The sequence below is a fragment of the Nicotiana sylvestris genome, chromosome 4 (assembly GCF_000393655.2).
Source record: "Nicotiana sylvestris chromosome 4, ASM39365v2, whole genome shotgun sequence".
Lineage (NCBI taxonomy): Eukaryota > Viridiplantae > Streptophyta > Magnoliopsida > Solanales > Solanaceae > Nicotiana > Nicotiana sylvestris.
The window spans coordinates 16,650,233-16,664,076 of record NC_091060.1 but is presented as its reverse complement, the minus strand read 5'-3'; the positions used below and the strand labels follow the sequence as shown (position 1 = coordinate 16,664,076).

The 13,844-nt window shown below is 44.2% G+C and overlaps 1 protein-coding gene across 1 annotated transcript; it reads left to right on the top strand.

Moving 5' to 3' along the window:
• The first annotated feature begins 3,549 nt into the window (after nucleotides 1-3,549).
• LOC138889287 (uncharacterized) lies at nucleotides 3,550-5,764 on the top strand. The gene is made up of 2 exons (XM_070172576.1): nucleotides 3,550-4,561; nucleotides 4,887-5,764. Exons 1-2 carry the CDS (start codon nucleotides 3,550-3,552, stop codon nucleotides 5,762-5,764), a joined length of 1,890 nt encoding a protein of 629 aa, XP_070028677.1.
• Nucleotides 5,765-13,844: the final 8,080 nt, after the last annotated feature.

Here is a 13,844-nt window from a genome sequence, read left to right as displayed (position 1 = left end):
CAAACATTACACGTACTAACTTGCTAGCTATAATATTTGCATTTACATGAATAAGTTTCTTAAGCACTGTATTACACGCATGGACAAATCTCTTGTGCCACAACTCTACATCAGTCAAGTTTAGATTGGTTTGTGAGTCTTCACTTCTAGCAGCTAACATGATGTCTTCTTTCCTCTTAGTTTCTGAGCATTCAAAGATGTAGAACCCACAATTTTTTCTACCAATCCCCTTTATTCTTCCACTGAAGAGCTCCTGAAAAACACAGAGAAATCAAGAAAGAAAGTAGTTGAGCACTGTAATTCCTTGGTTAACTTAGCAACTGATAGTAGGTTATATTTAAACTATGGAATGTGAAACACATTTGAAACTAAAATACTATATGATAATCTGCTAGTTCCAATGTGAGTAACATATGCCAGGTCCCCATTTGGCATATATACTTTCTTGGGATGCTGAGGTTGTTTAACTGTGGAACTATTTATTAGATCTATATCTGCTATCATATGGTTAGTAGCTCATGTGTCTATTATGCATCTTGGAGAGCTAGAGGCTAATAAGGCATTGCATATACCTGCCACATTTATAGAAGAATTGGAACATGAGTTGACAGAGGGCATTTTGTTGAGCAGTTGCAGTATCTGATCATATTGTTCTTTGCTGAGAGTACAAGTTTCAAGATTGCCCAGTTGGCTTAAGTTAGCACTTTGAAAATGCCCTAAGGCCTGCTGATCTCTAGATTAGCTATAAGTTGTAGGTTTTTGTAAGTTGTTGAATTTTACAGTGTTATCAGTAAACTCATTGTACCCTAGCTGATCAGTTTGTGTAGCACCATGCTTAGTGACCACATTGTATGTTGTATTGTTATCAGTACCTCTTCTCATCTTTGGTTTAAAATCTGGAGGATATCCCACTAGCTTATAACAATTATCTTTGGTGTGACCTTTAAGCTTGAAATATTCACAATACAAATTATAGTTCTTCTTGAATCTTTGATTTCCAGTGGTTCTTGTATATAGTGTAGTGATATGTTCCTGCATTTGCAGCTGGATTTGAACCTAGTATTCCAGCATTTGCTGCCATTAATTTCTAACTTTCATCACTAACAATTATAGCATATGCTTGGTTTACTATTGGAATATGGCTTCTCATAAGAATCTAACTCCTAGTCTGGGCATACGACTCATTTAGACCCATCAAAAATTGATACAACTTCAGTTTCTGTAAGTATACCACAAAATCTCTAGATTTTGGGCAATCACAGCATGGAGATGGCACTGAGTGCCTCAAATTCCTCCCACATATCTTTGAGTCTTGATTAATACACAGACACATATGAAGTTCCTTGGTTCAAATTAACAATTTCTGTGTGAAGATTAAAAGATCTTATGCCATCAATTTTGTTAAATCTTTCAGACAGATCATCCCAAACTACTTGTGCACTTGATGCATACATGATTCCTCCTAGCAAACCTTTCGGACACAGAATTCATAATCCAAGATAATACAATGGCATTCACACGCTCCCAGTGATTCTACATTGTCAAAGGAAAATTTTCTTTCTTACACGTTCCATCTACTAGGCCTAATCTATTTCTACCTAACAGAGTAACACGCATAGATCTATGCCAAATAGAGTGATTTTCAATGCCAGTTAACTGAAATGAGATAATTTGAATTCCACTTACATCAGTCGCGATAAGAATAGAGGATGGTTGTAATCAACACTAGCAACTGAATTCATCCCATTCATTATGTTCTCATTGGTCTGAGTCACACGCTCCCATGAACCAAGACCAGTTGTGGCCCTTAATTGTTCTTCAATTGAACCCATTTCTTGAACTCCCAAATCGAAACTTTCTGAGAAAAGATTGAATCAACAATTTGTTTTTCGGCTTCAAATTTTCGAGCAAAAGCTCTGATACCATGAAGTAATCTTAAGAGTACTAGGTGATGGCTTCAAGAACAGAAGGAAGAAGAGGATGGACGAGAGAGAGAGAGAGAGAAATGATATTAGTTAGAATTGTAATCTTTCTGTTAAACATCAAGGAGTACAAAATGAGGTATTTGTACACTAACTAATTTCTGGAATTCTCTAATTCTCTAATTATTTTAACTATCGTTAAACTAACTTAGTGTGTAATGACCATAATGCCCTTTCATTAAATAGTTCATTTCTCAACAGATAGATACATGGTAGAACATGTATATACCATTTTTACTCTAATCATCTTCAAAGAAACTAAACAACACTAAAATTCCATTATCTCATATTGTATTCTTTTAATTGATTCTTTTTTTCAATTAAAAACCCGTTAAACCATTCAATCATATATGTCAACTAGGGGTAGCAAACGGGCGGGGTATGGAAATATGAGCGGGTCGAAAATGGCAAAATGCAAAAAATAATAAAATATCCGATCCGACCCATATTTAATACGGATAAAAAAACGTAACCGGCGGATAATATGGATATCGATATTATCATGGCTTATTAAATATGATCACTTTTGGGAGAATTCTAGTCTCCCAAACTTGAGGAGCCCCCCAATTTGAGGCTTTACAAATGCTAAAGTTATACCCATTAGTTATCCATTGATTATCCATTTTCTAAGTGGATAATATGGTCATTATCCATATTTGACCGGTTTCTAAATATTCATTATCCAACCCATTTTTTATTGGATAATATGAGTGGATAACTATTTTCTTTAACCATTTTGCTATCACTAATGTCAATCATATATAATGGTCTCTTTTTCTTTCTCTTAATTTTTTTTCTATTTTTCTTATGAGATTGTTTTGGCGGCTTATTATACCATTACACTTCCAACGTACCTTTCAAAATTTAACTGTATAACTTAAAAAGACTTCTACTTTGTTGATCATGTCAAAGTTACGAGGGCACATAGGAACACGTTATCTAATTCCTGAAATATAACATATATAACTTTGAGATTTACCTAGAGGGACGATGTTGTTATACATAGATAAGCTGTCGAATTGGAAATAACCTCTCTATCCTCACAACGTAGGGGTGTATGGGTCAGAATTTGACCAACCACGTTCTATAGTGGGCACGACAAACGGCTGAGCATCTGCGAGTCGACGCTTAGAAGGATACGACCTTGTATTAAAAGATGGAACGACATGACCTCGGCAGTAGAGTAAGCCCATTTAGGGGATACCAAGAATATTCTTAAAAGGCCTTTTTTCATGTCATTTCTACGGGGGGAGGGGGGAGAGATTCCTCAATATATAAGAGGAATGAAAGCCTTGTAACGGGGCATGAGCACTCTGTAAAATTCACCAACCTTGAATGAAAAGAAAATTGATAACTCTCTTCTCTATTATTTCTATCCTAGAGTTTATTATCTTCAACTACGATTTACCCCTTCATCTTTGATTGATTTGTTCGAAAAAATTTTAACATCTTTTGAGTCAAACAATTTGGCGCCGTCTGTGGGGATTTCCATAGCTGAAATTATAGTTCTCATCTAGGTTCTTTAAAGTGACGATTACTGTCCTTCAAAGTCTCATAAAAACCAACAATGGCCGAAAAGGAAGCGAGGCTGAAGACGATAGCAAACATCTCAAACAATCTCCTGAACTCCCTCAGCGAATCCGGTAGAGAACACACTGAGAATACAACACCAAGAGTTACACCAGAGGGGGAGATCTCACCTCCTACACACAGGGATCTAACGATCTTGCGCGAAAAGGGAGCCTCAACGTCCACGGGGGGAGAAGCAGCACCAGCAGTCAAAAAGCTACTAGAAGAATGGTTGACAAGTACTCTGAGAAACATGCTCGAAAAACCTCCTCAAGGAAATGTCGAAGACTCTCCACCTACAGAAATTGCAGCCACCACCAATGAGCCAAGTGCTACACGAACGGGTAACACCCGCACCGTCACTGATGCAGGTGACGATGCACTCATGGCCATCTTGAAGAAAATGGAAGAGATGGAAAACGAGAACAAAACACTCCGTGATCAAATGAAGGAGCATCAGGAAAGGGTTGACAAAATACCAGGCACCCCCAAGCTATTACCAAAACGCGACGTGAGCCGATTCGTCGAACAACCATACAACGATGGGGCTACTCCTTATCCTATTCCAAAAACCTTCAAGATGCCGCCATACTTGAAAATATATGACGGAACCACAGACTCGGAGGATCATCTAATCCATTATGTTACTGCGGTAAAGGGCAACAATCTGTCAAAGGAACAGGTACCATCTGTGCCGCTAAAAAGGTTCGGTAAGACCTTGACAGGGGGAGCATTGACATGGTACTCTCAGCTACCAGCGCGATCAATATCAACGTTTGAAGAGATGGCAGATAAGTTCGCCACCGCTCATGCAGGGGTGAAGAAGGCTGAAGCTAGGGTCAATGATATCTTCGCCATCAGGCAAACGGCGGGCGAGGGACTTTGGGACTTCTTGGCCCGATTCAACAGAGTAAGGATGAGCCTGCCAAACATGTCAAAAGAGATGGCAGTAGCAGCTTTTCAAAATGGGTTAAACAGGAACGGATCAAATACAACCAAAAAAATGCTCAGTAGACTCATGAAATACCCCCACCACATGGGAAGAGATCCATAACGCCTATTGCACCGAGGTAAGGGCAGATGAGGACGATCTAAACGGCCTGATTCAGCGATTAACGTCAGTTCAGATCGAGGCAAGGGGAGATCGACGTAATGATGAGAGAAGAGATCAACCCCCACGTTTCAATCGAGAAAGGCATCAGCCCTATGTCCGAACATCTAACCCGCCCCCTCCAAGACATGCGGACGCCATGCTACGACACATTGCACCCCTTCGAAACGAAAGAGGTATGCCTTCACTGCTGTCCGCTCATAACTTTTATATTTCCCCTTCAGAGATAGTGTACACATTGGAGAAGCTTGGCACGAAGGTGCAATGGCTGCAAAAAATGAAATCGGACCCAAGCACCAAGAGGTCAAGCATCCTCTGTGAATTCCATCAAGAAAAGGGACACAAGACCGAAGATTGCATAGGACTGCGGCAGGAAGTAGTTAGGATGTTGAACCAGGGGTACTTGAAAGAACTGCTTAGCGATAAAGGAAGTGCCAACTTCGCCAGAGGATGCGATCCGTCTCAAGGACCCCCAAAGCCACCATCGCCAGCGCGAACCATACAGATGATCATTGGCGGTGGCGACGACATGGTAATCAACCATGTGAAGTTCACCACCATGCACAAACTCAAACGGACGGTCGCCCATGAATGGTATGATGACCTCGAAGACAGTATCATCTTCGATAAGTCAGATGCCGACGGTTTGTCTTTCCCTCACTATGATGCCTTAGTTATAACTTTACGTATCGCTGATATAGATGTAAAACAAATCATGGTAGATGACGGAAGCAGCGCATGTATTGTTCACCCACGAGTTCTCATGCAAATGAGGCTTGAGGATAAAATAATACCGCGCTGCATAACACTAACAGGTTTTAATAATGCAGTAGAGCGGACATCCGGAGAAATAGTGCTGCCTGTCCTAGTAGGAGAAGTCACCCTGGAAACAACATTCCACGTCATGAACCAGGAAACAGCCTATAACGCCATCATAGGGCGACCATGGATACACGCCATGCGAGCCGTCCCTTCAAGCTTCTATCAAGTGATCAAATTTCCCACCTCGTGGGGAATATTCAGCATCCAAGGCGAGCCACGCACTGCCCAAGAATGCTATCGGATCGCCCGAGATTGCACGCACACCAATCAACTGAAATGAGCAAGTGCGTAGGCATAGCAATCAACCATGTCAGGAACTAAACCAGACCCACAAACAGAGCCCATCAATGACCCGGATATTGTAGAAGCCTGCAAGGCAACAATAGAGGATCTTGACCCCGTCCAATTGGATGATGCCAACAACACAAAAAAGGCTTACATAGGGCACAACTTCTCAGAGCCAAGTAAATATCGTGAATTTTTAACTAACAATGCCGATTTATTTGCGTTCTCCCACTCAGATATGCCAAGAATCCCAAAAAACACCGCCACTCATAGACTGAATGTCGATCCACTCTATCCGCCGGTACAGCAAATGAGGAGAAAGTTCAATGCTGCAATCAATGAGGCAGTCAGCAAAGAGGTGGATAAATTACTCGCCAACGGTTCTATCAGAGAATCAAAATAACCCCCAATGGGTCGCCAACGTGGTCATGGTCAAAAAGAAGAACGGGAAATGGCGAATGTGTGTGGACTTCACCGATTTAAACAGAGCATGCCCAAAGGATTCCTTCCCCTTACCCCATATCGATCAACTGATCGATGCAACGGCGAGGCACGAATTGCTGAGCTTCTTGGATGCCTACTCCAGTTACAATCAAATTGTAATGGCCGAAGAGGATCAAGAAAAGACAACTTTCATCACTCACCAAGGAACATATTGCTATAAAGTGATGTCGTTCAGACTCAAGAATACAGGGGCCACGTACCAGAGGCTAGTCGCCAAAATGTTCAAAGAGCAACTCGACAAGACCATAGAGGTATATATCGATGACATGCTGGTAAAGTCGACAAAGAAGGAGGATCACGTTAGCCATCTGAAAGAGGCCTTCGAGATATTAAGGCAGTACATGATGAAGTTAAATCCCGAGAAGAGCGCCTTCGGCGTAACCTTAGGAAAATTCCTCGTCTTCCTCGTATGACAAAGGGGAATCGAAGTCAACCCGGATCAAATCAAAGCCATCGATACAATACCAGAGGTACTGACCAGCAAAAATAGGTACAGAAGCTAACGGGGCGAATAGCCACCTTGTCGAGGTTCATTTCACGATCCTCGGACAGATGCCACAAATTCTTCAATGTGCTGAGGAAAGACCACGTGTTACAATGGAATAAAGAATGTGTCGACACCCTGAGAAAGCTAAAGGCGTATCTGTCTTCGCCGCCACTACTCGTCAAATAGGATCTGGGTGAGCGTCTACTTGTGTATTTGGCAATTTCTGAAGTCGCAGTAAGTGCAGTCTTGGTCCGCAAAAATGAAGGTACACAGTCTCCAATTTACTATATCAGCAAGACTTTAATAGATGCAGAGATAAGGTACCCTCACCTTGAAAAGCTAGCTCTAGCACTGGTCGTAGCTTTACACAAACTTATACCTTATTTTCAATGTCACCCCATAAAAGTGGTAAAAACCTTCCCCCTAAGAGGTATCCTGCACAAACCCGAACTCTCAGGTAGACTTGCCAGATGGGCCATAGAGTTAAGCTAGCACGACATAACATATCAACCGCGAACTGCCATTAAATCGCAGGTGTCCGCCGACTTCGTCGCTGATTTCAGCACAGAGATATTACCCGAGGCAGAACAAGAAGCACTTTGCGCTTCCACACGTACCGACCTCTATGTCCTCTACACTGATGCCACCTCGAATGCCTCGGGATCGGGACTAGATTCGTCCTCGAGGTCCCTACAGGTAAAGTAATTCGCCAGTCCATAAGATGCCCCGAGATGACTAAAATGAGGCCGAGTATGAGGCTGTGATTGCAGGTTTGATGTTAGCCCTCAAATACGATGTCTGACGCTCGTCTTCCACTTTGACTCTCAACTCGTTGTGAACCAAGTCACTGGGACTTTCCAAATCAAAGAGCAGAGGCTACAAAGGTACCAGTCGGAAATCAACAAACTGCTTCTAGAGTTCGATGAATGCCACCTCGACCAAATACCTAAGGCACAGAATGTTGAAGCAGATGGCCTCACCAAACCAGCTGCGACCACCAGGAATATCAACAAAGAAAACATGGTCACCCCCTTCACTCCGCAATAGACCACATCGAGGTACATTCTATAAACCTAACTTGGGGCTGGTGTAACCACTTTGTAGCCTATTTACAGGATGGATCGCTCCTGTAAGACAAAAAAGAAGCCAAAAAACTCCGGGTACAAGCAGCCCGATACAGCCTAATAAACCATGATCTCTACAAAAGAACGTTCAGCGGCCACCTAGCCAAATGTCTTGGACCACATCAAACAAGACGAGTACTGGAAGAAGTATACGAAGGGAACTGCGGCGCCCACATGGGAAATTACACCCTCGTTTCATGTCTCATCCACGCCGGTTACTACTGGCCTACCATGAAAAAGGAAGTCGCAGACTATGTCCGAAGGTGCGAGCAGTGTCAAAAGTATGACCCTATGATACATCAAGCAGGAGAACTCCTCCATTCCGTCACTTCGCCATGGCCATTCACAAAATGGGGAATGGACATAGTCGGCCCCTCCCAGCAGAGTGAGGTAAAATATGTTTCCTTTTGGTTTTAACCGACTACTTCTCTAAATGGGTGGAACCAGGTGCATACACTCAGATACGTGAGCAGGAGGTCATTGCCTTTATATGGAAAAATATTATATGCCATTTTGGAATCCCCAAGGAAATCAGCTGCAACAACGGACCTCAATTTGTCGGAAAAAGAACGACTGAGTTCTTCGAAAAGTGGCACATCAAACGGATACTCTCTACGCCATATCACCCTGCCGCCAATGGCCACGTCGAGTCCTCCAATAAAGTAATACTGAACATATTGAAAAAGAAGCTTGAGGAAGCTAAAGGGCTATGGCCTGAACTACTACCTGAAGTATTATGGTCATACCGCACTACGCCAAAATCCAGCACAGGAGAAATGTCATACTCACTGGTCTACGGGACCGAGGCAGTTATACCCGTAGAGGTTGGGGAGCCCAGTTTGAGATACTCCAACGAGAGAGGAGCAGACAACGACGAAAGTAGGCTACAAGATCTGGATGAAGTTGAAGAACGAAGAGACATGGCCCACGTAAGAATGATAGCCCAGAAGCATCAAGTAGAAAGATATTACAACAAGAGAGCCCAGGTGCGATCACTCAAAGTTGGCGACTACGTCCTCAAGGCCAAAACACAGGCATCAAAGGATCCAAATGAAGTAAAATTAGGAACAGACTGGGACGGACCGTATAAAATCGTAGCAGTAGCAAATAAAGGAGCATTCCAGCTAGAAACAATGGAGGGTAAACTGCTCCAAAACAACTGGAACATCACCCACCTTAAGTATTTCCACTTCTAAAAAGTGTCACCTAAGTCGTACTCTTTTTCCCTCACTTGGGTTTTGTCCCAATCGAGTATTCCCGGGGAGGTTTTTAACGAGATGGCAAAGGGGACGCCCTACGGGTCGACACGTTGTTCATTATCTCAACCCGTCGATATGATCTCCGGATCGAAATAATGAAGGGACTACATACAGATAATCGAATCTCCATTGTATGAGTGGAATATAATCTCCATTGTGTGAACGGAATCTAATCTCCATTGTGTGAACGAAATCTAATCTCCATTGTACAAACAGAATTTAATCTCCATTGTATGTACGGAATCTAATCTCCATTTCATGAACGGATCAAACCTCCATAGTATGTGCAGAACCAGATCTCCACTAATTGACAGGTGATGTCTTCCTACGGGAACACGGTCAAATCTCCAATAATCAGTTCGACCTCGTTCGGACCACGACGGGATTCTACTTCGACGATAGTCGAAGCAACATCCCAATGGCCAAGGCCATCGACGAATATCAGTTCGACCTTGTTCGAACCACGACGAGATACTACTTCGACGACAGTCAAAGCAACATCCTAATGGCCAAGGCCATCGATGAATCAGTTCGACCTTATTTGAACCACGATGAGATACTACTTCGACGACAGTCGAAGCAACATCCCAATGGCCAAGGACATAGACGAATATCAGTTCGACCTCGTTCGAACAACGACGGAATACTACTTCGACGACAGTCGAAGTAATATCCTAATGGCCAAGGCCATTGACGAATATCAGTTCGACATCATTCGAACCACGACAGAATACTACTTTGACGATAGTCGAAGCAACATCCTAATGGCCAAGGCCATCGACGAATATCACTTCGACCTCGTTCGAACCACGACATGATCCTACTTTGACGACAGTCGAAGCAACATCCCCATAGCTAAGGGCGTCAATATCACATGCAATAAACAAAAGAAAAAACGACAAACAAACAAACCAATGAAAGTAAAGTTTACATTGCAGCAAAATATCATTTACATTTGCCCCTATAAATAGGCCCAAGTACGGCCCGTGCCAAAAATTCCTAAGCAAAAGTAAATACAAACCAAGACTACACATCATCTCCAACGGGGTAAGCGTCTTCATACCACGAATCCGAAGCAAGGTGATTCACGTCATCGGAATTGATACCTTCCCCATCAGGAGTGAGGGGGTCGTACCTGCATGACTCACGAGCCGCACGAACTTCGGCATGCACAGCCTGAACTTCCACCTCTGTGGCCCTGCCCTCGACGTGAAAGGCCTTATACACGTCAAGCCGAGCCTCCGCGTGGACCCATAACTTATACAAATGATGGGGCACGCCCTGATCAGCTGAGGCACGAGACGTAGAAGGATGAGAATGTCGATTTGTCTCCTCCACCCTCAGCGAAGCCATTTGTCCCTGCAGTGCGGCCAACTCCGCCTCTAAGTCCTTAACACGCCCTTCGAGCCCTGCGACTTGGCGACCAAAGTCTTCTCTCTCCCCAGTAAATTCCGACCTGGAAATACAGAGAGCATCTTCCAAAGATACCGACTTAGAAATAGTTACTGCCAGCTTATCGGTGCCAATGTTCAGCTCGCCCTTAAGCCCGTCAATCTTCGCTACTTTAGCCTTCAATTCGGCGGTCAAGTCAACCACCTTCAGCTGTAAGTCGGCATTCTCAGTCGTCACCCCCTTGCTCAATTCGAGCTCGTCCTCCTTCGCCTTAAGGGAAGCCTCCAGCTCACTATTACGGGCGACAGCCCTCACAAGCTCCTCATCCCTCTCCCTCAGCTCCTTTATCTTACTCTCCAATTGGTCCTCGCGCTATTTAAGCCCCTCGTGAAACACCTGAAACTCGGGATCCTGATGATAAATGTCAGACATCGCCCGATGCTTAGCCCGATACTGCTGATACTTCGACGACATCTTCTTATAAAGGCCCGTCCTTTTCCTTTAACAACGCTCTCTCTCCACCTCCAAGATGAGGGTCTGACAAAAGAGAAGGGTATAAGTTAGAAGACAAAATGCAAAATGACGACTGTCGCACCAACCTAACGACAAAAAGAGAAGGAAAGGAACCAACCTGTAGGGCCATACCAGCAACCTTCTTAGATAACTCCACGTCGCTCATTGCTCCAAGCATCTCGCTTTCGGGAGCGGCACATAGAGGAGCGAGGGCCGACGCCACCTGCTCATTGTTCAACAGTAAGTTGTATTTCCCAGGGACTATCACATGACGGTCGGACCCATCCACCCTAACCTCCACATGGGTATGGCGACCCATAAATTTGTTGACATCCTCCAGGTCGACATCCGAGCCCGATCCATCACCCTCGATACGAGGTCCTCCAATATTAGATGATGCGCCACCCTCAATGGAGCGCACTGAACTGGCTCCTAGATCAATTCCCTCCACTTGGGGAGACCTCCCCAACAAAATGGCATCATCCATAAATACGGGCATCGGGGATGCCCCACTGCCGTCGACGTCCGTAGCCACGCCCTTCCCTAGCTCCAACCTCATCCTTTTCCTCTCTGGTGGCTCATCACCATCAGAAGATTCATCAAAAGGATGTGAGGATGGTACCGATGAAGCCTCTTCTCTCATGGACACAGTTCGAGACGAATCTCCCAGTTGAATAGGTTGAGAACGACCCTCTCGAACAGACTCGCACAAAATAAATCGCGTGTCCGCAGTAGTAACGGCTTGTCTAAAGGCAGGAACCGGCGCCCTCCGTCTAGAAGCTCCTCGACCTGTCGTCACAAAAGATCGTGTTGATAAGCAAGGCCGCATGGCCAACGAGGCAGTAAGTTAAATATTTACCTAAAGAGACCCTAGGGCCATAACGTTGCACGAAGGAGAACCAAGTCCAAGTTTCCGCCGCATGAGGCAACAGGCGGGCCACCCAATCCCTGATACCCGCAATGGAGAGAGGCGGATGAGCCATTGCTACAAAATGGCGAGTAAGTAAAAATTATAATAATCACAGAAGAGAGGGGAACATAACGCGCGATGACACTTACGAGTTCCATTCCATCGTTCCAAAAATCTGGCGGAGCCAGAAATGACGTGCTCAGTCTTGATAAAGAAATACTTGTGCCAAAAATTACAGCTCGCCCGGTCATCTATCCCGACCACTAGCCCTCTTGTACCACAAAGTCTCAAATGCACCATGGTACCTCTGAGGAAGCCAGGCGTGGATAGGTGCAAAAGATGATGAATAGAGACGCTACACTCTGCTAACTCTACGTACTTAGTCAATAGCAGAAGCAACTTAAGCGTGTACGGCGAAAGCTGCATCGGGCACACCTGGTAAAATCTACAGAACTCTTCCGCTAAAGGGAAGAGAGGAAGGGTATAGCCGATCATGAAAGGATACTCGTAGAAAGCACAACACCCAGGTCCGTGGACGTCAACGTAATCCTCCCCTGCCGAAGTCATCTCTACATGAGCAGAAATACCATACTTTATACGGAGGGCATCAAGATAAACCTGCCCCGTCTCAGAAAATACAGGGTTCAGAGTAGGAGGTGGGTCTTTGAGGAAATCACTCCGGGACAAAGGATGTCTCGATAGTAACGCCTCCACCGTAAGAGGGTTGTCACCCTCCTCTGCCACCACTTCTCCGCTGCCGGAAAGAGGCATTGTGGATGATGGAGTGGCTTCAGGAACCTCTTCGCTAGTACGACGAGACCTCAACATAGTATCGTTCAGAGGAGAAGCAACACAAAGGGAGCGAAAAGAAGAAATTTTCGGTGAAGAACGGAAACGGGAACAAGGGAGTATAAGAACAAACGATGAAGAATGAGAGGCTATCAAGAGAGAAATGGTTAAAGATTTTCAAAAAATCAAACCCTTCATCTATTTATAGGGTTGGGTGGCACCAGAATCGAGGCGACATGCCTCAAATTAGCGCAAGAATCAAAGCGCCAAACCGTCAGTCCTTGCCTCAAAAATCCGTGTAATGATGATGCACGTAAAGCTGACATCACCCCCGGGTAGCGTGTACTCTTCGGTGCTCTGCTGAATATGATAGCCACCTCTTGCTGGCCACGTCGTAACTATCCAATGGGTCAAATTTCTCCTAAAGAAAGCATAGAGTCCGCTCATCGAGGACGCACCCGGTCGCGACCTCGACGAAGCGGAGGGACTAACTGTATGGGTCAGAATTTGACCAACCACGTCCTATAGTGGGCACGACAAATGGCTGAGCATCTGCGAGTCAACGGCCAGAAGGATATGACCTTGTATTAAAAGACGGAACAACATGACCTCGACGGTAGAATAAGGCCCATTTAGGGTATACCGAGAATATTCTTAAAAGGTCTTTTGTATGTCATTTCTACGGGGGGGGGGGGGAGGGGGATTCCTCAATATGTAAGAGGAATGAAAGCCTTGTAACGGGGCATGGGCACTCTGTAAAATTCACCAACCTTGAATGAAAAGAAAATTGTTAACTCTCTTCTCTATTATTTCTACGCTAGAATTATTATCTTCAGCTACGATTTACCCCTTCATCTTTGATTGATTTGTTCGAAAAGATTTTAACATTTTTTGAGTCAAACAAGGAGTACACACTATCTTTCTCAGACCCCATGGCGTGGGATAATACTGGGTATGTTGTTGTAATCTGTCGAATTGAAGATGTGTTTAATAGATACATTTTTGGAGGAGTTTATTTGTTCAATAGGTATTAACCCGAATTCAAAGTGAGTAAATGGAACGGTCGAACAAATTTAAGGGGTGGCGCCCAAGCGTAA